This window comes from Cavia porcellus, unplaced genomic scaffold (genome assembly GCF_034190915.1).
Source record: "Cavia porcellus strain 051 isolate PalLab524CR breed Dunkin Hartley unplaced genomic scaffold, mCavPor4.1 scaffold_1, whole genome shotgun sequence".
NCBI classification, from domain to species: Eukaryota; Metazoa; Chordata; class Mammalia; order Rodentia; family Caviidae; genus Cavia; species Cavia porcellus.
Window position 1 is genome coordinate 81912457 of NW_026947484.1, and position 23502 is coordinate 81935958.

General features: G+C 35.0%; 1 protein-coding gene across 12 annotated transcripts in view; it reads left to right on the forward strand.

Annotated features, from left to right (window-relative positions):
- Nucleotides 1–23502, forward strand: part of Il33 (interleukin 33) — a 41328-nt gene that overhangs the window by 12464 nt on the left and 5362 nt on the right. For 2 of the 12 annotated variants that reach the window (XM_063250890.1, XM_063250900.1), the window contains exons 2-7: nt 828–908; nt 1013–1152; nt 6170–6259; nt 9348–9479; nt 15246–15371; nt 15852–16004. In XM_063250890.1, the coding sequence (XP_063106960.1) occupies nt 9383–9479; nt 15246–15371; nt 15852–16004 (376 nt within the window). In that variant the 5' untranslated portion in view covers nt 828–908; nt 1013–1152; nt 6170–6259; nt 9348–9382. The other 10 variants (XM_013155098.2, XM_063250887.1, XM_063250923.1 and 7 more) reach the window with 9 other exon arrangements.

Here is a 23502-nt window from a genome sequence, read left to right on the forward strand (position 1 = left end):
TATGAGAGGAATAGGGAAGAAAATAGGAGGAAGGCGATGAATGAAACAAGCTTGGATTGAATAATGTGAAATGTTCAGTCAAATTAAGAGCACAGATCAAGAAAGTCAGCTTCCTCGATTTTTAGAAAGAACATCAATCTAAGAACAAGAAGATCTGAGTTCTATAAAATCCTCATTTCTATAGATCAAAAATTATTAAGTAGTGATAATTTCATATAGTAAACCCAAAGGTCCAGCTCCAGTGTTGTATAGGTGTTTGGAGTTTGGGGAAGAGTTCCCACATTTCTTTGGTAAATGCTATCTGTCATACCTAGGCTATAGGAATTTCGCAAGAATTAATCCAAATTACAGAACATTTACTGAGTGCTTACTATGGATAATTTCTAAGAAAACAATGGTGCAACTCTTGTTTCCAAGGAGCCAGAAGAGTTAGAATTGATAAGCAAATAAGAGAGAAAGCAATAAAGTCTACAGGATTGTGGGTTGTCAGGAAAATAAACTTTTGAATTAGGCTCCCACGGTTAAGGTGAAGCTTCTTGGGTAAATGAGAAGAAGCATCACTAGCAAGAAGAGTCTGAGAAAAGGTGTGAAGATATGATAGTGCATAGGAAATTGAGGAATGGTGAGCCAGTCTAAAAGATAGCAAGTATGGAAGGAAATATGTGGTGCTTTGAGGCTGTTTGTAAAAAAGTCACTGGATGAATCTGCATCTGGAAAAACCATGGAGAAACAAAGAAGTAGTTTACAATTGTCAAGTGCTATTCATCTTAAAAACATAAAAGGAATTTCTAAACACCAATATTATCCCTCCCCTTCTCTCTCAACAGGTTTGTATTGTGTCCTACATCGATTTGTAAGATTTCTTTATAGAGAGTTTTCTCTTTAAAGCTGTTATCTCCTAGATCCAGGTAAGTGACATCTAGGAATTGTCAGCATAGTGGGGAGAGTAGGAAAGAGGAAGTGATTCAGTTTGAGTGAGGAGGATGCTGTGTCACTGTTCTCCAAATTTCAGCCCTTCCTTCTGTACATCACTTATTTCGATCTCCTTCAAGAAAGATGTGAAATCACTGTATCTAAGGGAGCAGAGGATGGTATGAGCACCCAGCCCTCTGTCTCTCATTACTGCTCCCTGACAATGAACTCATCACATTGGTAAGCTTAATTATACTATCCATTTCCTCTCTCCTCTATCACCTAGGACAAATTTAGGGGCATTGTCTTCTTCCATTAACTGGCAAAAGGCTTGTGTGATCGCACCATACCTCACAGGTATTCTTACCATTCAAGGTCATGAAAACTTGATATGGTGGTAATGGAATTTAGGCCCCAAGAACTCTATTCTACCAAGGCTTCCCAAAAACTAAGAAACAACCAGATCAACCTGACACCAGATTTTGGCTTTGCTTTTTATTATCTACGTGGCTTTTGGCTAAGACAGTGTTTCTGAGGTATTATGTCTTCATTTCTGAAAGGAAAAGATCATAGTGACAATAGAGATAAAGCATCTAATCCCTGTAAGATGCCAGAAATGCTGCAGCTGCTATCATTACCATCACCACTACCATTATAAAGTCTCAACTAAAACAAACTCTTTGCTGGTTGTCTTAGTTACTTTTCTTTTGTTATTAAGACAAAATACCCAACACCCAAAGTCAAGGAAGGACAAGTTTATTTATCTCACAGTTTGCAGAGGTTTCAGTCCATAATCAGCTGGTTCCAGGGCAGGGGGGTGAAAGGGGCAAACATTCATGGTAATGGAAGATACCAAAAGCAACCAAAGAGAGGAAGGGGCAAGCCTTTTTTCCTTCCTTATATTGCCTGCAGGCTACCTGCCCTAGGGAAGGTATACACACACCTAATCCCAACACTGGACCATGAATCAATCATAAATTCTAGAAGCCCACTCCCCTGACTGTATGAGGCTTTTGGGAGGCATTTAGACACAAACCATAACACTGACCTCATCCTTCCCTCTTATTGGCAATCACTAATTTAAAAACAAAAATCAAGTCATATCTATATTACTTAAAACCTTTTTCTAGCATTCATTGAACTTTTTTATTTTTCACTTTTTTACTAAGAACTGAACCCAGAGCTTTGTACATGTTAGGGAAGTGCTCTATCATTGAGCTATACTTCTAGCCCTTCACATGATACTCTAAAATCTAAGCTCTTTCTTCTGAACTCTAGGGTCAATGTGAACTTTGTTTTTGTCTCTTCCCTATTACATTATGCTGGCCCATTGCCCACTCTGCTCCAGTCTTGCTGGCCCTCTCAGTTCCCTACACATTACAGGTTCTGTCCATTTCAGGGCCTTTCCCATAGATGTTCTCTGCCTGGAAGGCAATTTTTGTACCTGTTGGTCACATGGTCCTCACCTTTTGGATGCATCTTAAAAGTAACCTTTTCTGACTATACACTACCTTATATAATTTTACCCTTTTATATTCTTCACCAGCTTATTATCACTATTCATTAATAATATATTAGGATAACCATTTGCCAGACATCCATCTCTTTAACAGTGAGTAAACTCAAGGGGCAAAGGAAACACTTTGTTTTTTCACCAGTTTCCCAGTACCTTGCCTACTAGTAGTCAAAGTATTTGGTTATTATTGTCATTATTAGGCAGCAATTTGTGTAATACTGATAAAAATCCAGTATTATTTATGACCTCAGTACTTCAGAAAGATTAAGATTTCCTTACAGGGATTACCTGTAACACAACTGTGTTCCTTTTTAAAACCTTTGCTATGGCAAACAGAAACACGGAAACAATATCCAGAATTTGGAGGAAGATTTATTTAATGTTGGATCAGCAATGATAAAGAATCAATCCTTATTAAAATATCAGTATTTATATCTGGTGGACTATGGCTTATATGGGATAAGCAAGCATGAAGTACAGAGGCAGAATGGCTTGTCAATTCGGGGTTGGTTCTCACAGTATGCATCATAGTGACCAGCTAGGTATCACAGTGACCAGCCATTTCTAAGAAACAGAAGTAACAGAAACTTTTACCTGGGCAACTAACAGAGGCTGAAGTATACTGGATGGGGGGAATGGTCTTTTCTGCCACACTTTAATTAATCTTCTTGGACATCAGAGGTTGAACATCCTCTTTTCTGTATCATCCAAATTTTCTATAGTGTGTACCTTTAATAAAAATGTTTTATAAACTACATTTTAATAAGTATACTTATTAAAAGAAATGAATCTAATTAAAAATTTTTAAAGTAAAATGCATAATAAGAAAACTCAATAGTCAATCTAACATTCTTAAGTGTATCAGTATATTGATAGAGGTATTGCTAATCAAGGAGCGCTGACTGACACACAAAAAGTTTGTGATTTAATAAATGATTTTCCAGTTGATCAGATATATGAAAAAGTAAAATGAAAATTTTCATGTAGTTTTCTCTAGTGCTAATGGTTCCTAGTATAAAATGGAAATTCAACAATTCTTGAATGCAAATTTCTAGAAGACTTCTCCAGCAAAAGAGCAACCATACACATTTGCAACTTTGAAAAAGATTATAACTCATATACTTTGTTGTAGTTCAGAGGTGAATGGTCAACTACAGATTTTCTGTTTATTCTTTTTTGTTTGTTTATTACTTCTTGACAGATTAAAATCATCTTTCATGCTTTCTTCTTAAATGCAGATCATTTCTTCTGGAATGTTCTCCCACATATACATACATACTCCTTACCCTCTCCCTCATTTTCCCTAAATAACTTTTATCCCTTTTATTATCTAAAATGTGACTTTCTCCTAGTAAAACCATTGTTCTCAATTGATAACCACTCCATTTTCTTGTTAGCCTGTTTCCCAATGCCAGTAGAGGAGTTGATGTAGTGTTCAGTTTTCTTTCTACGCTAGTTCAGAGCCCAGTTAATAGGAATGATAGTCCTTTCTAGTTAGCAAATTACCTTTGACCCCCCCCCTTTTCACCAGCTTTTATGCCTCTTTTTATGACTAACAGTTTTCAATACGTCATTCAGAAACCACATCCTGACCACTATTATTACCGGAACATTACTAGCCATAAGTTTGAAAACTTTGGAATTCTCCTGCTTACAGAGAAAAATATACATAACATGAAATTTAGCATTTAATCATTTTAAGTATACAGTACTTGTGGCATTAAATACATTCAGATTGTTTTGCAATCATCTCCACCATTCATTTTCAGAACATTTTTCCATTTTCCAGAACTGACTATACTACTGAACAATAAATCCCTATTTCTTAAATTTTTTTTAATTCTCACGGAGATGTTTTAGACTTCCCTCCACTTATCCTGAAACATTCAAAACATTCAAAATTTACATTGCTAAAAACATTGAGGTCACTTTGTCACTTTACAAGATCCTCAAGTTCTTGTCCTAGTCCTTAAAACTTACCATCTCCTGCCATTCTTTTACTTTTCCTCCTCTCCAACAAAAAGTATGTTTCCTCTACTATGAAGCTGACTTGTCTACTATGGGTCTTACACACACACACACAAACACAAACACACACACACACACCATCTCTTCTGGGACTACTGGATAGATTTTCCCCTTTTTCACTGACTCCTGCAGTGAAAAACACTCAAGCGTCCCTTGTACAAATAAAACATTTGTAATAATATTTTGAAATATGTATTGAGTGTCCCCTGTTCGACAATTATGAAACACTTAAAATATATCTTATTTAATTATCACAACTTAATGAGTTCAAATTATTATGAAAAATTTATTATTTTGAGGAAGCTGGGGTGTTAGAAATATAAAGTAACTTTCTCAAAAACTAGTGAGTAAACAGCATCCTCCCTACTCCATACTACCCCCTCAAGATATCATTTTTCTCTGTTCACACACATCCCACTGTAGTTGTTTTAAAATTCCAGTCATACATAAAATATTCTCTCCAATGTCTCTAATCTCCAACTGAGGATTATAGAACTTGTTGCCCATTATTCTGCTTTTTGAGACGTGTTCTCTCTTATTCTCTTCCTTTTTCTGCTTTTCTTTCTGATTTTCTTCACTAATTCCTTTGCTTTTCTTACTCTTCAAATGTAAGACCCACCAGAGTTCCATCTCTCCACAATTTTCTCTTCCCACTATTTCTACATTAGGAAGATAATGACAAGGAGTACGAGTATGTGACTACTAAATTAGTCCATTGACTGGTTTGGAGTAGTTGTGAGTGTGGTCAACGGGAAGGCCCAGCCTGCGTGTGAATGCTGCCCACCCTAAGGGCACGCTGCAAGGATATAATATAAGGAACAGAAGGAGGGCTGGTGTGGTTGGTTGCTAATTCATTACTTCATTGCTTGCTGCCTTCTGTTTTGCTGCCTTCTGCCCACCATAAACTGTTTCTCCTCTGAGATGCCACACTACCTTGGAGCCAGAAACTATGAATGACATCTTTATATACTGCAAACTACAACAAACCTTTCCTCTTTTAACCTTGAGTGTCAGATATTTTGTCTCAGCAAAGAGAAAAATAACTAAGTCAGTGATCTTTTTTCTTTTATTTTCTTTCCTTCTTTTTTTTTTTTTTTTTTTTGAGACAGGTTTTCACTATGAAGTTCCGGCTGGCCTTGAACTCACTCTGTAGCCCAGGCCGGCCTCAAACTCACAGTCATCCTCTTGCATCAGCTTCTCAATTGCTAGGATTATAGGGATGTGCCACCACACCTGGCCTCCAGCATCTTATAAGATAAATAAATGAATCTGATTCTGGAAAAATAAAGAAGGTAGATGGAGGCGGGGAAGAAGGGAATTGAAGTGTGTTGTGTACCTTTACCACTTCCTTACAGTAAACATAATCATTACACTTTATAAACTTGTAGTAAAAGCCCCCCAAAAGCTTTAAACTTTTAGAAGAAAAGGGAAAGAAAATTAAATAACATGTACTTTAATATACTCTATATTCCAGTTTAAAAAAAAATAAAACTGCAGTTCATGTCTCAGAGGTTTTACAAAAATTGATAATTAAATGTAACTCTTTGAAAGTACTACAATTAAAATAATCTGAAAGCTCTGTTCAGGATTTGGCTATATGAAAAAGATATGTTCCCACACATTCTAATCTATTCACCTAGTCTACTCACACAGCCTCATTCTTCAAATGCTGTCATCCAATGTTGCTTCATCCTTGTGTGTTTATATAAGTAGAATCTGAACGTAACTTCGTTAACCAGTAACCAAGTGCTGACTAAAGGGAATCACATCATCTGAGACAAGCCTTTCACATTTACAATCTAGGTGAGTATCCTATCAGTGTACAAGTATATTTTTTATCTGTTATTGGGAATAGCAGCAAAAAGGAATCAATGGTATTTATATTGTCCTCTATTCTGAAATAATTCTGATATTCAAAAAAAGAAGAATAAGAGTAAATTTAGTTTGAAAAAATGGCAAAAACAGTGGTTGAATATATAAAGTAAAACACTTGCAACGAAAGTGCCTGGCTTTTGGATTAGGACTTAAAACATTTCCAGATTATAATTTTGATATATACAATTCATAAAAAGGTGTTGACTTTCTCTGTGTTAGTGACTCCATCATAAATGTGGTCTTTTTCAGCTTCTTATAATTTTGAGCTCTGAAAGCTAATTTTGGTTGAAAACAGAGTTCTTATGTTCTATCAGGCTAGTCCATGGAAATGATAATTGGAAAATAAGGGTTACAAGATCAAATAATTACTTAAAATAATTAGGTAAGCAAGGTAACCCTGAGTTATGCTATGTAAGATCTGACTTTCCAAGAGATAGGCTATACAGATTGGAATACATATTTCTTTGGAAATGCAACTTTTCATAATGACTAAAAAAACGTTTTTTTCTAGGACATATGTAACTTTGGATAAAAGAGAAAAAAGAAAAAATCATAGCAATACAGTTTTAATGTTAGTAAAGTGTTGTATTAGTATCTACTCTATACAGATACTATCTAAACTATTTTCCATGCAATTTAAAATTTAACTACAATAGGGTTGCCTAACCCACTATGCAATGGTTAAAAATTATGTTTAAAAATTAACTACTTCCGGTGTAAAGTGTAACACTCTGCTTTAAAGTATATAAGAAAATTATTTATTCTGGGTCAAATATGAATGGCCATGGCCCAGGAACATGGATTTAAGTTATCCATAATAACATGTTCCAAATTCAAAGAATTTACATCAAATCTTATAGAAAAAGAACAAAGAAAGTCACATAATGATTTATGATTCACATTATACTCAACAAAATTAGTGTGGGCACTAGGTAGGCAGCCTACAGCAAAGCTGGAAAGTCTTCCCTGTAGCTATCATTTGTTATAGCATTCTGAACTTGAAGGTTAGTGGAGACTGGTGATTTTCTAAATTTAATATATTCCAAGAAGTTTGCCTAATAGTCAGGAGACTATTGAGTTAAATACAAAAGTTAAAAGTAATAGTCATTGTATCTATAAGAGCTAAAATAATTCAAGATAATCTGTATCTGACCGGTAACTTTCCATCTCTCCACAATCAGGATCCTCTTAATCAAGGTTAAACATCCACAGCATCTCTACATAGATGTTAACTCCTTCAGAGAACTGCATCTTCATACTATCATACTTGGAAATGTACTATTTCAAAGAAGTTGGACTACTGCTTTTGTATGAAACAGGCTGAGCATTTGAAGCTGTTGATAGCTCACACCATTAAGTCCCAGTTTTGATCGTTTTCTTTCTATATTTGGGATAGAAGGAAAGCGGACTGGGTCTGGAGGGAGAGAAAATGGGGAAGTGTTGGTATCAAGATCAAAGTCAGGAGACTAAATTGTGGTCCCAGTGGTTTTTGTGACCCTAGGCAAACACTTAAATCTTTCTGTCTCAGTCTATTCAAATGTAGAGTGAGGGACTCTGTAAAATGATGTGTGAAGTTCCATGTTTCTAAGCATTTGTGATCAATAAAAGTCAGAGAATCAGAAGTAAGGGTTTGTGTAAAGACCAGGAGCTGTGTAAGGATAATATTCACAACAAGACTGAGGGATAGAATAAGGAATCTTCAGCTGGTGTACATTTAGAGGATTTCCCTCATTGGAACTGGCTTCACTTGGCCTACCCACATGTAAGAGTCTAGCACCACCTAAAGAAAACAATTTGGAATTTCAACTCTACAGAGTTATCAGGGACAAATATAAAGGGACATGCATAACATTTATTTTCTAATGAATCCTCAAATCTGGAAACTCAATCCTTTAACCTAGAAATTTCTCTCTTACTGTTAGAAGAGCTGATTCATATGAAGTTTAAATTATATCAAATCATTGGGTAATTTTTTTAATGTAGCAAAATAAGAGGCCAATGTTTAAAAACAAAAACCAGTAATAAAGGACTGGTAAAATTCCAGGCTGTAGAATTGGAGGAGAAATCCTGCTCCTCCTACAATCACAGCAACAGTGCCATATCTTGATTATGAAGCCAACTTGCAGTTATAGTACTGCAAGAAATTGTACTGAAAGAATTTGGAGCTTTCTATAATTTACGAGAGAATTCCATATTTTTTTTTTGAGAATTCCATATTCTTTAAATATAATACTGTGACTCGGATTGATTATCAAGGTAGAACATCCATTGAGTAGTCCTTGCCTGAATTAAGTTAGAGACTACAAGATGGTGATTTTTCTAATTCTACCATTTCTTCTGTAATGAATAAATCACTGTATATTTGTTCATCCTTGAGAAAAACTATGGATTTGTGAATTTCTTTTCTACTAAATTCTTATGGTCAATTACTATTATTATTGTTTTTATTTTCATACTCAAATTGTGCCAAATTTGCCCATGGAAGACTCTGCAAGTTAGCTTATGTATGCTTTCAACACCATCTTACTAGTTTTTCAGTGATTCAGCCCTTTCTGGCAAAACAAAATATTCTGATATTTTCCTAATCTGGAGACACTGCAGAAGAAGTTCTAGCAGAAAAAGTACTTAGAAATTAAGTTATGAGCACAGATTTATGACTGAGTATTTATTTCTGGCAGACTCAAATTCAACATTATAGGAACTTTTCCCTTGACTTCATTTTTAGCTTTATATCTCCTATCCCTGACAGTGAAAATTATATAACACTGATATATCTATTTATTTGCTTTGTACTATAACAAAACTATTTTAGAAATTCCATACCAGTATTATCACTGACAATTAACATAATAAGGTTTAAGATTTCTTTGCAATTTTTTTGTTCTGTGACTACATTTTAGTATAAACACATAATCTGAATATTGCATTCAAATTTTACTGAAATAATTACTTTTACTCTGTAGTTGTGTTATCAATGTTATGCTGAATTTGTCACTATTATCTGTTTGTTTTCAAGTTGAGATATTTTTTAATCCAATAGAGGCTTGAAAAATGAAGACTAAAAGGAAATACTCAACCTCTAAAACTTCTCCAGCAAAGCTGAACAGGAGAGAGAGCAAAGTCATGGCAAAATCTTGCAAACTGAGAAGTAAGGACATAAATATTCCTACTTTTTTATAATTTAAAATCTGGTATGAAATCTTTATTACTTCAATATTCATAAATGCTACCTTACCAGAAGCTAGTAGGAATGTAAGAAGTGAAGAAAAACAAAATAGTTAATAAAGACTTAATATGACAGACTTTGGTTTTGAACAGGCTATAGCCAATTTGTGTTTATTTAATACATCATAGGATATGAACAGTGTAGATCATTTAAGCCTATAAATAATGTAAACTTAATTATACCCTTTGATATAAAAGAACTATTTGCTCTCCCCACATCTCTTGTCACCAAATTCCCAACTTTTTCCCTAATGAACTAACAAAACTCTAAACTGATTCATTGTCATTCAACAAGGTATTTGTTAAGACATTTCATGTATTCATGCATGGAGTTTTGACTTGCAAATACTGACAAAGGAGTGAATAATAGGTGAAGATATTTGAATAATCTGGGCTCCAAACAGAACAAAATCACCCAAATGGTGTTCAAGTTTCTCTAGTTACAAACTCAGATTTTAGAATAAGATAAAATGAAAATAAAGTGAATAAAGCTAAGATAAAAGAGCTATCTAATTATCTACCTAGAAAAGAAATCATGCAAATTTATGCACATATCTCCACATAGGAGAAGTAAAAGAAAAGACAGTTAGGGGCCGGGGATTTAGCTCAGCGGCATAAGCATCTGCCTTGCAAGCAGGCAGTCGTGAGTTCAATCCCCAGTACTGATAAAAAGGAAAAAGACAAAAAAAAAAAAAAAAAAAAAAAGAAAAGAAAAGATAGTTAACAGGGCCTGGTGGACCAAAGCAAAAATGGAGGATGAGGAATAACTGTAGAAATTAGAGTATCTTTGTCCTTCATGATTCTTACCGTTTTCCTGAACACCTTAAAGGCCAGAAGAGAAAATAGTGTTAAAGAATATCATTTCTGTTCTCTTCCGTCCTCCCCAAGGCTCCAGCCCACCCACACTGTTCTTTGGTAACCAGGAAAAACATTAACTTGACCAGAGTTTCTAAATAATTAGGAAATCAGGTAAATTAGCCCTTGTAATTATAGCTGAGTCAAAATGCAGAAACAGTGATTGAGTGGAAATGACTCCATGTCACCAAATTCCCTCTTAATAAAAGGATGCATTTTATTTCTAACCCAGGAAGAGCCCTTTGTAGCTACTAGAATGAAGATAAAGACATGCTAGATGTACTGGCATCAGTGACAAAGACAAAATATGTCTCGATATAGGTGCTGTGGCCCTGTTTACCTACACCAGGCAGAAGTCAGTGGTAATCATCAAGTAATATATATGTCTTTGGAATATATCACATTATTGTATTTTTTTATTTTAAGCCTTAAGCAGATCTCCTTTCCAATAATATCAGCTCAGCTTAATATGAAAGTTACAATTAGTAAACACTCCTAGTTAAAATTCAACAGATATCTATGTGGAGTCTGTGACAAGTATAAACCATTTTTCAAAAGTCAAGGTATAAGAAATGTCTTATCTGGGACTGGGGATTTAGCTCAGTGGCACAAGTGCCTGCCTAGCATGCACAGGGTCATGAGTTCAATCCCCAGTACCAAAAAAAAAAGAAATGTCTTATCCATTTTTCTAAACAAATTTCTTCTCTGAGTCCCCAGGCAGAAAGGCAAACAACAACAAAAACATATTTAACTCCTTCTCCTGCCTTAGATTACCAGGATGTGACACAATCTACAGGCTACAAGGTCACAAAACTCATTATCTAATCACTATAAGTATCCATATGTGACAGGAAGTCTCACATTATTTCCACCACCCCCCACCCGACATTTCACCATTGGTGCCAACAGGCTACAGAACTTTATGACCTAGAGGAAAGACCGTTTCTAAACTTCACCCCTGCCCAGTTTCCAGGAAGCTATTCCCCAGAGTCAGGCCTTTTTCTTCTCTTGCTTCCTCTTACTCATATTCATCAACATTTTTTCTTCACTAGTGATCTAGTATCCTCATTCATGAATCCAGCCAGAGGTCATATATGGAAGCCCTGGACAAATTCACCCAACAGAAGTATTTTGTTTGGCTGAATAGTAATTTTGATGTTTTTAACTGAAGCAACTTTTAAAATTTAGGAGCCAGGCATGGTTGTGCGTGCCTGTAATCTCAGTACTTGGGAGGTTGAGGCACAAGTTCAGATCCTGGGTTACACAGTGAGTTCAAAGCCAGCCTGAACTATATAGCTACACAGCTACATACGCTAAAAGAAAAAAGCCTTTGGAGATTTTTTTTTTTTTAATAAGAATCAAAACGTGCAGTTTCCCTCAAAAAATGAAGAGAAAAGGGTCAAGAGATGGGGGGAAGGAATTAAAATGTGCACATACATATTCTATTATGTACATGTACCAACTCCTCATAAGGAATATAAACATCATGTACCTCACACACGTACTAATAAAATAAAGTAAATCTAAACATACAAAAACACTGGACCCATGTCCCTGTGTGGCAGGAGTTGCCTAAAACTAGGTAGAGCTATCCATGCAAAATCTTTGTTATCCAAGGAGCTTCAACTTTCCCTGTGGATGGCAGGGAATTCCCTAAAAATGTTTAACTGGGGAAATGATATAACATTTTTAGGGAGATCACATTGGTGGTATAAAGATAGAGAAAGAGACAAGAGTAGATTAGAATTAGTTAGAATTCTATTATAGTCATCTAGAGTACTAAAGATGAAAACCTGGATCAACACAACAGAATGGAGAGAAAATGTATTTCAGATCTATTTGGAAGGTGAAATTAGTAGGACTTAATGGAGGATAGAAAGAGACAACTGGATGATCCTCAGCTATCTGGTTTAATAAGCGGAGAGATAATGGTAGACAAGGAACTCAGGAGAAATAAAATAGGGGTAGAGATAAGGGAATTTTGATGATGATGATGACTGGCATATTTTAGTTTGGGTAGCTAAAGGTCTTTCAGGTAGAGCTGGCCAAAATTTCATTCAAGACAAAATACACAAATGTAGAGATGCCTTAGGGTTGTTAAGTCAAAAAGCTACATAAAGAAAGAGAAGCAGATAAATGAGAAAGATCAAAGATAGAGTTCCATTTTGGGGAGTTATCAGCCTCTGAACAGATTGAAGCAAGCAAGACTGCCCAGAAAAAAAGTGCACAGAGAAGAGAGTTAAAAAAAAAAAAAAAGCCCTGAGGAACTCCGATATTTTAGGAGCAGACAGAAAAAACTAACAGACACAGATAGACTGATCAGACAGAAACGAGGAGAACCAAAGGATACTCATGACATGGCAACAAGAGAACAGGAGTTCAAAGAAAGATGTAGTCCCCAGAATCAGCCACAGGTAGTTGAAGGGTATAAAGCAGTAAGAGGATGTAAGAGAGAAATTGATTTTGGATCACAATTTCAGAGGTTTCAACACATGGTCTGCTAACTCTGAGGTGGAAACATGATAGAAGTGTGTGGGGAGAAAAGCTACTCAACTCATGGCATCTGAGAAGCATAAGGCAGGGAAAAAGCTCAAGAGGAAGGGGCTGGGGACCAGATACAATCCCTGCAATCATGTTCTAATGACCCATCTAGGCCCACTCAAAAGTGTGCTTTGCTAATCCTAGGTCCCTTGTAAACCAGTCAGGTTGACAACCCAGATTAACCAACACATTATCCCCCTGCCAGTAGCTGGTGTTACAGGAGAGTATTATCATGTCTGGCCATACTTCAAATGTAATCACCTCCCCCCACATGAATTATATTGAGCACTTATCCCACTACACGCTAGCCCTACATCTGTATCCTTAACTCTCTTTTTAATCCCTGGGTTTCTTATTATACTTTCTATCGAATACTTCTTCAGTATCATGACCCTCACTCCTAATTTCCCAAGACTCATACAATACTCCCTACAATCCACATTTGATATTAAACATGACTATCACATCCCTCATGTAATGCTGACCTCAACCTAAAGACAAGCATGTAAGAAAGAATGCATTCAGCATGGTCTTAAGCATTTTAGCTCTAACGGGATATGTGGGCCAGCTGAAAAAGTACTGTGTTAAGTTAGCTATCTGGAGATCAAAGACGATGCTTACTCTAGCACTAGTTAGATTTATAAATTACCTTTGGAACTATAATAGAACTTTATAAATATAAAAAATTCTATTTGATACTTCTGAACAATGTTAGAGAGTTCTGGATAGCTGTGAAAATAGGTGCTGTTTTAAACTATAGGTATCATGGATAATTCTAATTAGTAGATAATTAAAGTATATTCCACTTGACTTTAAAAAGCATTATGTTAGGAAGTCACATCTTCTAGAGGATTAAAAAAATCACACAATGGCTTATTAGTTAAGAATAATTATTTTTTGAGCTGAGAATGGTGGCACATGCCTGTAATCCCAGCATTTGCGAGGCTGAGGCAGGAGGACTGTTGCAAGTTTGAGATCAGCCTGGCTACAAAGTGAGCTCATGGTCAGCCTGAACTGTGTAGTGAGACCTTTTCTCAAAAAGACCAAAAAAAAAAAAAAAAAAAAAAAAAAAAAAACCCAAACAAAAAAACACACCATTTTTCTGCAATACTGTGAACAATTGAAATTTAACAATGTTGTATAATCTTGATAATTCATTTACTATAATCTTGAAAATTGAGATCATATGACATATGTTACAACTGTCATTTCATTTTTAATATATTTTATGTTTGAGACAAGTTTTTCTTTGGATAAATGAATTAAGAATTTCTACTTCAGGGGCTGGGGATTTACTCAGCGGCATAAGTGCCTGCCTTACAAGGAGGTAGTCGTGAGTTCGATCCCCGGTACCGATAAAAAGGAGAAAGACAAAAAAAAAAAAAAAAAAAAACAATTTCTACTTCAGCTGATTTAACTTGAATTTGCATTTTCTTAGACCCTCAGATTGCAGTATAGCGTTTTCTTTTAAAGAATAGCTTTGTTATTAGACATATCTCAGTAACAACTGGCGAGAACCAGCTATGTAAACTTGGGCAAGTGTTCTGCTTCCTAAGAGCCTCAAATTATTATCTATAAAACTAGGATAATAACATCTACCTTGCAAGATTATTATGAAGAATTAAACCAATGATTAGTACATTGCATGGTCAACTGTAGATACTTAGTAAATGGCTTTTTTGATATTTGTAACCTTTTAGACTATAAATTATTAAATGTAAATTATTAAATTGTATTTATTAAATGTATATTCTAGAATTATTATATATTATTATTAAAATTATTAAAATTATAATTTTAACAAAATTATTAAAATATATATTCTAGATAAGAGAAAGCCTCAGATTTCATATGGCCATAAGCACTTCTCCTCATTTAGGCAAAAATTAGTATATATTGGGTATAGGCTCATATTCCTTCATATGAAATCCTGCAAATCAAAATTCTTTCTGAAGACTGAAAGGTTTTCATAAGTCATTTGGCAGCAAAATATGACCTGAACTCATTAGTCCATTAACTCCTGAGCTAAACTGAGGTCTTTATTTTACTCTTTAAATTTTCAGATTTCACTATAAAATTAATGTTTTATTAAAGAGTGCTACACCAGTCTCTTTTGGAGGTGCTACATATATTCAGTATATGCTCCACATTACAATTCTAAGATTTCAAAAACTCTGAAATTTGAGACATGACTGATCTCAAGACATTGAATCTGTACTTGCTTTCTTCGTCTACTACACTTAGGGTTTAAAGGTCAGAATAAAACAGTAATACAATTGTTCCAACTCTTTAGAATCCCAAAAGAAGGCAGAAGAAATTTGCCATGAATACTACATGAAACTTCGCTCTGGTCTTATCATAGAAAAGAAAGCCTGCTACTTTAGGAAAGAAATCACCAAAAAATGTTCACTAAAAACAGGTAAGAGAAACTGCATTTCTTAGAAATAGCAATAGGCATCTATGTAGTTTTGTTTACCAAATCTGAGCTTTTTTTTCTCTCACCCAAATTTTGCTTGGGGAAAAGAGTAAAAATGATGAAGTTTTTGACCTTTTCAAAAAGTATATATCAAGTTTTTAACAGCATGACAGAAATGGTTAAATTATAATGTTAAGCAAAAACAGAGGATACAATAATATGTGTAAATGTGTTTAATGTTTCAACAGAAGTAAACTACAAGGCTAATAGTGGTTGTTTTTTGAGTTTTGTGACCATAGGTGACAAGTTTTCTTCCCCTTAGTATGATTGAGCAGGTATGATTTTCAGAACATGGAGTGGCCAAAGCCCTAGGATTGGCTACCACTGTCAGCAAGCAATCTTGACTGTAGATCATCAAAAGGACATAGCATCTGTTCAGAGTGGAGACTGATGGTTCACTCATAACCTCTTCTTCTTTTGCAGGTGAAAAACACAAAGAAAAATACCAGGTACTTGCTGCCTATTCACAGCCTGCCCTGAATAGCTCTTTCCTTGAAGTACGGAAAGTCGAAGGATCTATTATGGCACCAAATATACCAAGCCCTGGAGGTACGATTGGTCACAAGAGAGAAAGGGGTAAGACACAAGACCCTAGCAAGTGCTACTTCTGGTAGTAGTCCTACATGTGTGTCTTCATGTGTATTGGAGGGTTCTGTCCTTTTGCTGCTGAAGTAGCCCCTTAGTGATGTGCAAGTAGCCCCTTAGTGATGTGCAAACTAGGCGCAAGAGAGTTGATCTAACAATGTGGACACATTCTATTGTTAGCCCTGCACCATTACTTTGAAGTGCCTGTTACAGTATAGACTGGAATCTTCCACACTTTATACCTGATGAAAATAATATGAGATGTGATTAAAATATACAGTGAATGTCTGACTTTAAAAAAAATACACAGTAAAAAAAACACAATTAACCCCCCTCAAAATACTCCTTACATTAGAAGTCCACATAGAAATTCAGTATTTAACACTCTCCTTTAATATTTTGTATATTTTTCTAAGTTTAACTCTATAATGTAAAGAAAATATAGTGACTTTTCTTCTTTTATACTAATTTATTTTGTAGTATTGGAGATGGAACCTAGTGCTCTCATACTGAATTACATCTCCAGCCCTTTAGTGTCTTTTATTTTGAGACAAGGTCTTGCCAAATTGCTAAATTGCCCAGGCTGAGCTCTAACTTGCAATTTTCCTGCCTCAGCCTCCCAGGGTTCTCAGATTACACCACCATGTGCAGCACTGATTTTATTCTGCAGGCCCCATATAGGTAGCCCTAGACCTACTCCTGTTTATCACTGCAGATTTTAAAATTTTATTATTTTCTAAATGGGCATGACATTAAACAGTTAGGAACATGGTTTTAAGTATCTCTGCTATTTTAACACAGTCTAGAACTAGGCTTACATCTGCATTCTCCTGAACTGTTAGAAGTCCTAAATCACTATACTTTATAGATGGCTATTCATTTACGTAAATCTATCAAAGTAAGGTCTTTTCTTTCCCACAGTCCCATACATCATGGGGCCAGAAATAGAGGTTTCCACAGGCAGTGCTTGTCACTTTTTCAGTTTCTTTGTCCCCACCTGATACTCCCATAAGCACTAACATGGCTTTCTAGGGCATTCACTCAGGAGACTAGTACTTTTGAATCTCAACCCTTTGGTTACATAAAGCTTGTGACAAAGTATGGCTCAAATTTGAAAAAAAAAGTCCTTTGTGAAGCACTTCTAAAACTATTTTGCCAAAAGACTTGCTCATGGAAACAACTTTTTCAAATTCTTTTTTTTTAATTTTATGGGAAAAAGATAAAACAAAATTTCCCTGTTGTCCTTTCCTCTTTTACCCAAGTTCTTTTTGAACAATTTCTTCACATTTTATAATATCTATTGTACATGTTAGACTTTATTTACTCTTTCAGTTTCTCACACTAGGGAGACAATATGATGTCTACAATGTGAGTCTGATTTAATTCACTTATGAGTATGGTCTCAAGTTGCACTCATATACCTATAAAAGTCTTAAGTTTATCCTTCTTGATGGCTATATAGTCCTCCAGTGTATAAAAATACATCTTTTTATCCATTTCTTTTTTTTATTTTATTTAAGAGGAAAAAGAGAAAAACACAAAACAAAACAAAGTGGTGTAAGGTTACACATAATACAGAACTACAAAAAAAACATAACAGTAAGAAATCACCTATTAATAGATTACATATTATCATCTTGGAAATAGTTGCTCACATCACAGTATCAAAGAATACAAAGTAGACATTCAAACAGAGAGACTGCAAACAGCTGTGTTCAATGATCCAAAAACATTAATATAGTCAGCTATTTAACACCCCTAAACACACTTGCTGTTATATCCATTAGAGCTCTTTTTTTTTCCTCCCTCTCTTTTTTACAACAAAATTTACACATTTTGGATTTTATTACTCCTTAGTTCTTATTACTTTTTTTGGGGGGGGGAGAGAATAAAGTCAAATATGGCAAAACAAAGCTGTCAGTCAAAACCAAGGATAAACATAGCACATGATGTAAAACAGAGTACAAGGTTATTAACAATGGTTATCAACGTTGTCTCTTGTTTCCTTAAAAAGAATTGTCTATCTCATTAGATATTATAAAGTTGGACAAAACAGTAGAGAACAAGACCAATAAAATTTAGGCATTGTAAACATTACAGGACTTCCAAAGGAGACAATAGTCAAACCAGAATGGGCATCTTAGTGAATCTTATTGCCTTCAAAGTAGTTGCCTATACCCTCAAACTTGATACTATCGCACAGAATAGAACAGTCTAATCAGTCAAAACAAGTTCGTGGGAGTATTACAGGACTTCAAAACAAGTTAATAGGAAATCAAAAAGAGTTACTATTATATATCCTAATTTTTTAAATTTTTCCCTTAATTAAAATAAACATAAGAAATAACTAAATAATTTTTTTAAAGAATAGTAGTTACCATAGTGTCTGTCTTTTTCCTTGAAATATTTGGGTAAAACTTCATATACTATAGCTTCAAATATTTCCATATCAAGAAGCCCAGAATCAAGCCTTTCTAATTAATAAGTGAAAATTTTATAAGGCTTCAAGGCCACATAATGGGGAATCATGATTACCACATATTTTTATATATTTGAATCATTACTTACATTAGGGAAACTATTCGGTATTCATACATGCGAGATTGATTTATTTCACTTATGAGTATGGTCTCAAGCTGCGCCCATTTATTGATCAATATCTCAATGTCATCCTTCTTTATAGCTGAGTAATACTCCATTGTATAGAAATACCACAACTTTTTTATCCATTCCTCAGTTGATAGACACTTGGGTTGTTTCCAAGATCTGGCGATTACAAATTGTGCTGCTATAAACATAGGTGCACATATATCACTGTGGTATGATGCTTTCAGTTCTTCTGGGAATATGCCTAGAAGTGGAATAGCTGGAATAAATGGGATTTCCAATCCCAACTTTTTGAGAAATCTCCAGACAGACCTCCACAAAGGCTGTACCAGTCTACACCCCCACCAACAGTGCAGGAGAGTTCCTTTTTCCCCACAGCCTCTCCAGCATTTGTTGTTGGTTTTCTTGATCCTGGCCATTCTTTCAGGAGTGAGATGGTATCTCAGTGTGGTTTTAATTTGCATTTCTCTAATGACCAATGATGATGAGTATTTTTTCATGTATTTATTTGCCATTTGCATTTCTTCATCTGAGAATTGCGTATTCATCTCAGATGCCCATTTTTGGATTGGATCTTTGAATTTTGGAGGTCTGAGTTTTTTTAATTCTTTATATGTTTTAGACAAGAGTCCCTTGTCTGAGAGAGAGTTCACTAAAATCTTTTCCCAGTTTGTGGGTTTTCTTTTCACTATGCTGGAGATTTCTTTTGACATGCAGAAACATTTTAATAAGAAGTGGTCCCAGTTATTGATTCTGGGAAGTATTTCCCGTGCGGTTTGAGTCCTGTTCATGAATTCTCTACCTACTCCTATGTCTCCAAGGTTTCTACCCAATTTGTCTTCCAATAGATTTAGTGTTTCTGTTTTAATATTCAGATCTTTGACCCATTTAGATTTTAATTTAGTACATGGTGATAGACATGGGTCTAGCTTTAGTTTTCGGCAAATGGAGAGCCAGTTTTTCCAGCACCATTTATTAAAGAGACTGTCGTTCTTCCAGTGAACCTGCTTGGCTCCTTTATCAAAGATAAGGTGGTTGAGTGTGTTTGTAGTTGTGGTTGTATCTTCTAATCTATTCCATTGATCTTCAGCTCTGTTTTGATTCCAATACCATGTTGATTTTACTACTGTTGCTTTGTATTATAACTTCAAGTCAGGGATTGTGATGCCTCCTGCTTTGCCTTTGCTGCTTAGAATTGCCTTTGTGATTCTAGGTCTCTTCTGGTTGCAGATGAAATTTAGGAGTGATTTCTCTAGATCTATAAGGTATGTTGATGGCATTTCTATTGGGATTGCATTGAATCTGTATAACAGTTTTGGGAGAATGGCCATCTTCACAATGTTTGTTCTTCCTATCCATGAGCAAGGGATGTCTTTCCATTTTCTGAGATCATCTTCAATTTCCTTTTTCAGTGTATTATAGTTTTCACTGTATAAGTCTTTCACTTCTTTCGTAAGAGTAATTCCTAAATATTTCATTTTTTTGCTTGCTAATGTGAATAGTCCAATTTCTCTTATTTCCCTCTCTGTGATTTTGTTGTTTGTGTATAGGAATGCTATTGATTTCTGAGTATTGATTTTGTATCCAGCCACATTACTGAATTTATTTATTGTATCTAAGAGTCTTTCAATGGAGTTTAGGGGGTCTTCTATGTAGAGTATCATGTCATCTGCAAACAATGAAAACTTAACTTCTTCTTTTCCTATCTTTACCCCTTTTATTTCTCTTTCTTGCCTAATTGCTCTGGCTAGTACTTCCAGTACTATATTAAATAGGAGTGGTGATAGAGGACATCCTTGTCTTGTGCCTGATTTTAAAGTAAAGGCTTTCAATTTTTGGCCATTTAGTATGATGCTGGCTGTTGGTTTTGTCATAAATGCCTTTCTTATATTGAGGTAAAGACCATCTATTCCAATTTTCTGTAAAGTTTTTATCATGAATAAATGTTGGACCTTATTGAAGGCTTTTTCTGTATCTATAGAAATGATCATGTGATTCTTACTTTTAGCTTTATTATATGGTGGATTACATTTATTGATTTGCGTATGTTGAACCATCCTTGCATTCCTGGGATGAATCCCACTTGGTCATGGTGTATAATCTTCTTGATGATTTGCTGGATCCTATTTGCCAATATTATATTGAGGATTTTTGCATCTGTGTTCATTAGGGAGATCGGTCTATAGTTCTCTTTTTTAGTTGGGTCTATTTCAGGTTTTGTTACTAGAGTAAAATTTGCTTCCAGGAATGACTGAGGAAGGATTGCTTCCCTTTCAATTTCATTGAATAGTTTGAGGAGTGTCGGCATTAGGTCTTCTTTGTATTTCTAGTAGAATTCTGCAGTGAAACCATCTGGGCCTGGGCTCTTCTTGGTGGGTAAGGACTTAATTACATTTTCAATTTCAGTAACAGAGATTGGGTTATTCAACAGTTTTACATCCTCTTGATCTAGCTTTGGCACTTCATATGCTTCTAAGAATCTGTCTATTTCTTCTGTGTTATCAAACTTTTGAGAGTAGAGGTTTTCGAAATAGGTGTTGATGATCTTCTGTATTTCTATTGGGTCTGTAGTGATTTCTCCTTTTTCATTTCTTATTGCATGAATTTGAGCTTTTTCTTCCCTTTTTTTAATAAGGTTGGCTAGGGGCTTATCGATTTTATTTATTCTTTCAAAGAACCAACTCTTTGATTTGTTGATTCTTTGGATTGTTTTCTTAGTCTCTATTGCATTGATTTCTGCTCTGATTTTTATAATTTCCTCTCTTCTTTTGGCTTTGGGCTTGACTTGCTCTTCTTTTTCTAGCTGTTTGAGGTGTAGCATCAAGTTATTTATTTGTATTCGTTCTGTTTTCCTGATGTGGGAACTCAGTGCAATAAATTTTCCTCTGAGGACAGCTTTCATTGCATCCCACAGATTCCAGTAATTTGTATCTGCATTTTCATTTTGTTTTAGGTATTGTTTAATTTCTTCTGTGACCCACTGATTACTCAAGAGTGTGTTATTCAGTTTCCATGTGTTTGTGGGATTTTTGCAGTATCTTTTATCATTAATTTCTAATTTCAGAGCACTATGATCCGATAACATGCAAGGGATGATTTCAGCTCTTTTGCACTTGTTTAAATATGTTCTGTGAGCTAATATATGGTCTATTTTAGAAAATGATCCATGTACTGCTGAGAAGAATGTGTATTCTGATGTTGTTGGGTGGAACATTCTGTATATGTCTATCAAACCCATTTGTTCACAGGTATGATTCAGTTCTGTTATTTCTTTGTTCATTTTCTGTCTGGTTGATCTGTCCCTTGGTGTCAATGGCATATTAAGGTCTCCTGTTACAATTGTGTTACTGATAATTTGAGTTTTCATTTCTCTTAATAATTGTTTTATATAACTGGGTGCTCTGGAGTTTGGTGCGTATATATTTAAGATAGTTATCTCTTCCTCTTGGAGTTTTCCCCTTACCACTATGTAGTGACCTTCTTTATCCTTTATGGTCATTGTTGGTTTAAAGTTCACGTTGTTTGCAAACAGAATGGTTACTCCTGCCTTTTTTTGGATTCCTGCTGCATGAAGAATTGTTTTCCATCCTTTGACTTTCAGTCTGTGAGTATCCTTCTGGGTTAGATGGGTTTCCTGTAAACAGCATATGGTTGGATTTTGTTTCTTGATCCATTCTGCTAGTCTGTTTCTTTTGATTGGTGCATTGAGACCATTTACATTAATGGTTATTACTGTTAAATGCTGGTTAATTGTAGGAATCTTATCTCTCTGCTGTTGCATCTTTATCTTTCTGTTCTGTTTAATTATTTGCTTTGCTTAGTGGTTTTTACCTTTGTGTATCTAAACTGACTTTCAATATTTTTTGCAGGGTTGGTTTGGTGTTCATGAAGTTCTTCAGCTGTGCTTTGTCATGGAAGTATCGTATTTCACCATCTATTTTGAATGATAGTTTTGCAGGATATATCAGTCTTGGTTGGAAATCATTTTGCTTTAGGATCTGGAATACTTCACTCCATGCTCTTCTTGACTTTATTGTTTGTGCTGAGAAGTCTGCTGTGATTCTGATAGGTTTTCCTTTATAAGTGATCTGTCTTTTCTCTCTGACAGCTTTTAATAATCTATTCTTGTGTTGGATTTCTGGGCTGGTGATTATTATATGCCTGGGTGTAGTTTTATTTTGGTTATGACTATTTGGAGTTCTATATGCTTCACTGATCCTGATGTCAGTTTCTGATCTCATGCTTGGGAAATTTTTAGCTATTACTTCTCTAAATATCCTCGTGATATCCTTTATGTTGTCTCCTTCTTTTTCATTAATCCCTATCATTCTTATGTTATTCTTCTTTGTATCGTCTTGCAGTTGTTGAATTGTTGTTTCCTGATTCCTTGTTATTTTTAAAAGATCTTTCCTTTCCTGTTCACTAGCTGCAATCCTGTCTTCAAGGTCTGAAATTCTATCTTCACTTTCATTAAGGCAGTTTTTACAACTTTCAGTGGAGTTTTTTATTTCCTGTATATCTCTGTGCATCTGCATTATGTATTCTGTTTGTTTCTTATATTGCTCATCTAGGGATTCTATCTTTTTGTTTAGTTCCTCCAATTTTTTATCTGTGTTTTCTTTAGATATATTTAGAATCTCTTTCATTTCTTTTATCATTTCTCCTTTTATCTGGGAAATTATTTCGAGTTTGAATTTCTTTAAAGCTTCCTGGAGTTGCTTGTCAACTTCAGTAGCTATTGTGTCTGATATATGAGGTGGATGGGATATATTTTCTTCTAAATACATTCCTCCTAGGGTTTCCTGAGATGGGCTGGAGGTTTGAGGTTGTAATTTGGTCTTTCGTTTTGTCATTTTCCTATATTTCTGTGTTTCAAGTGTTA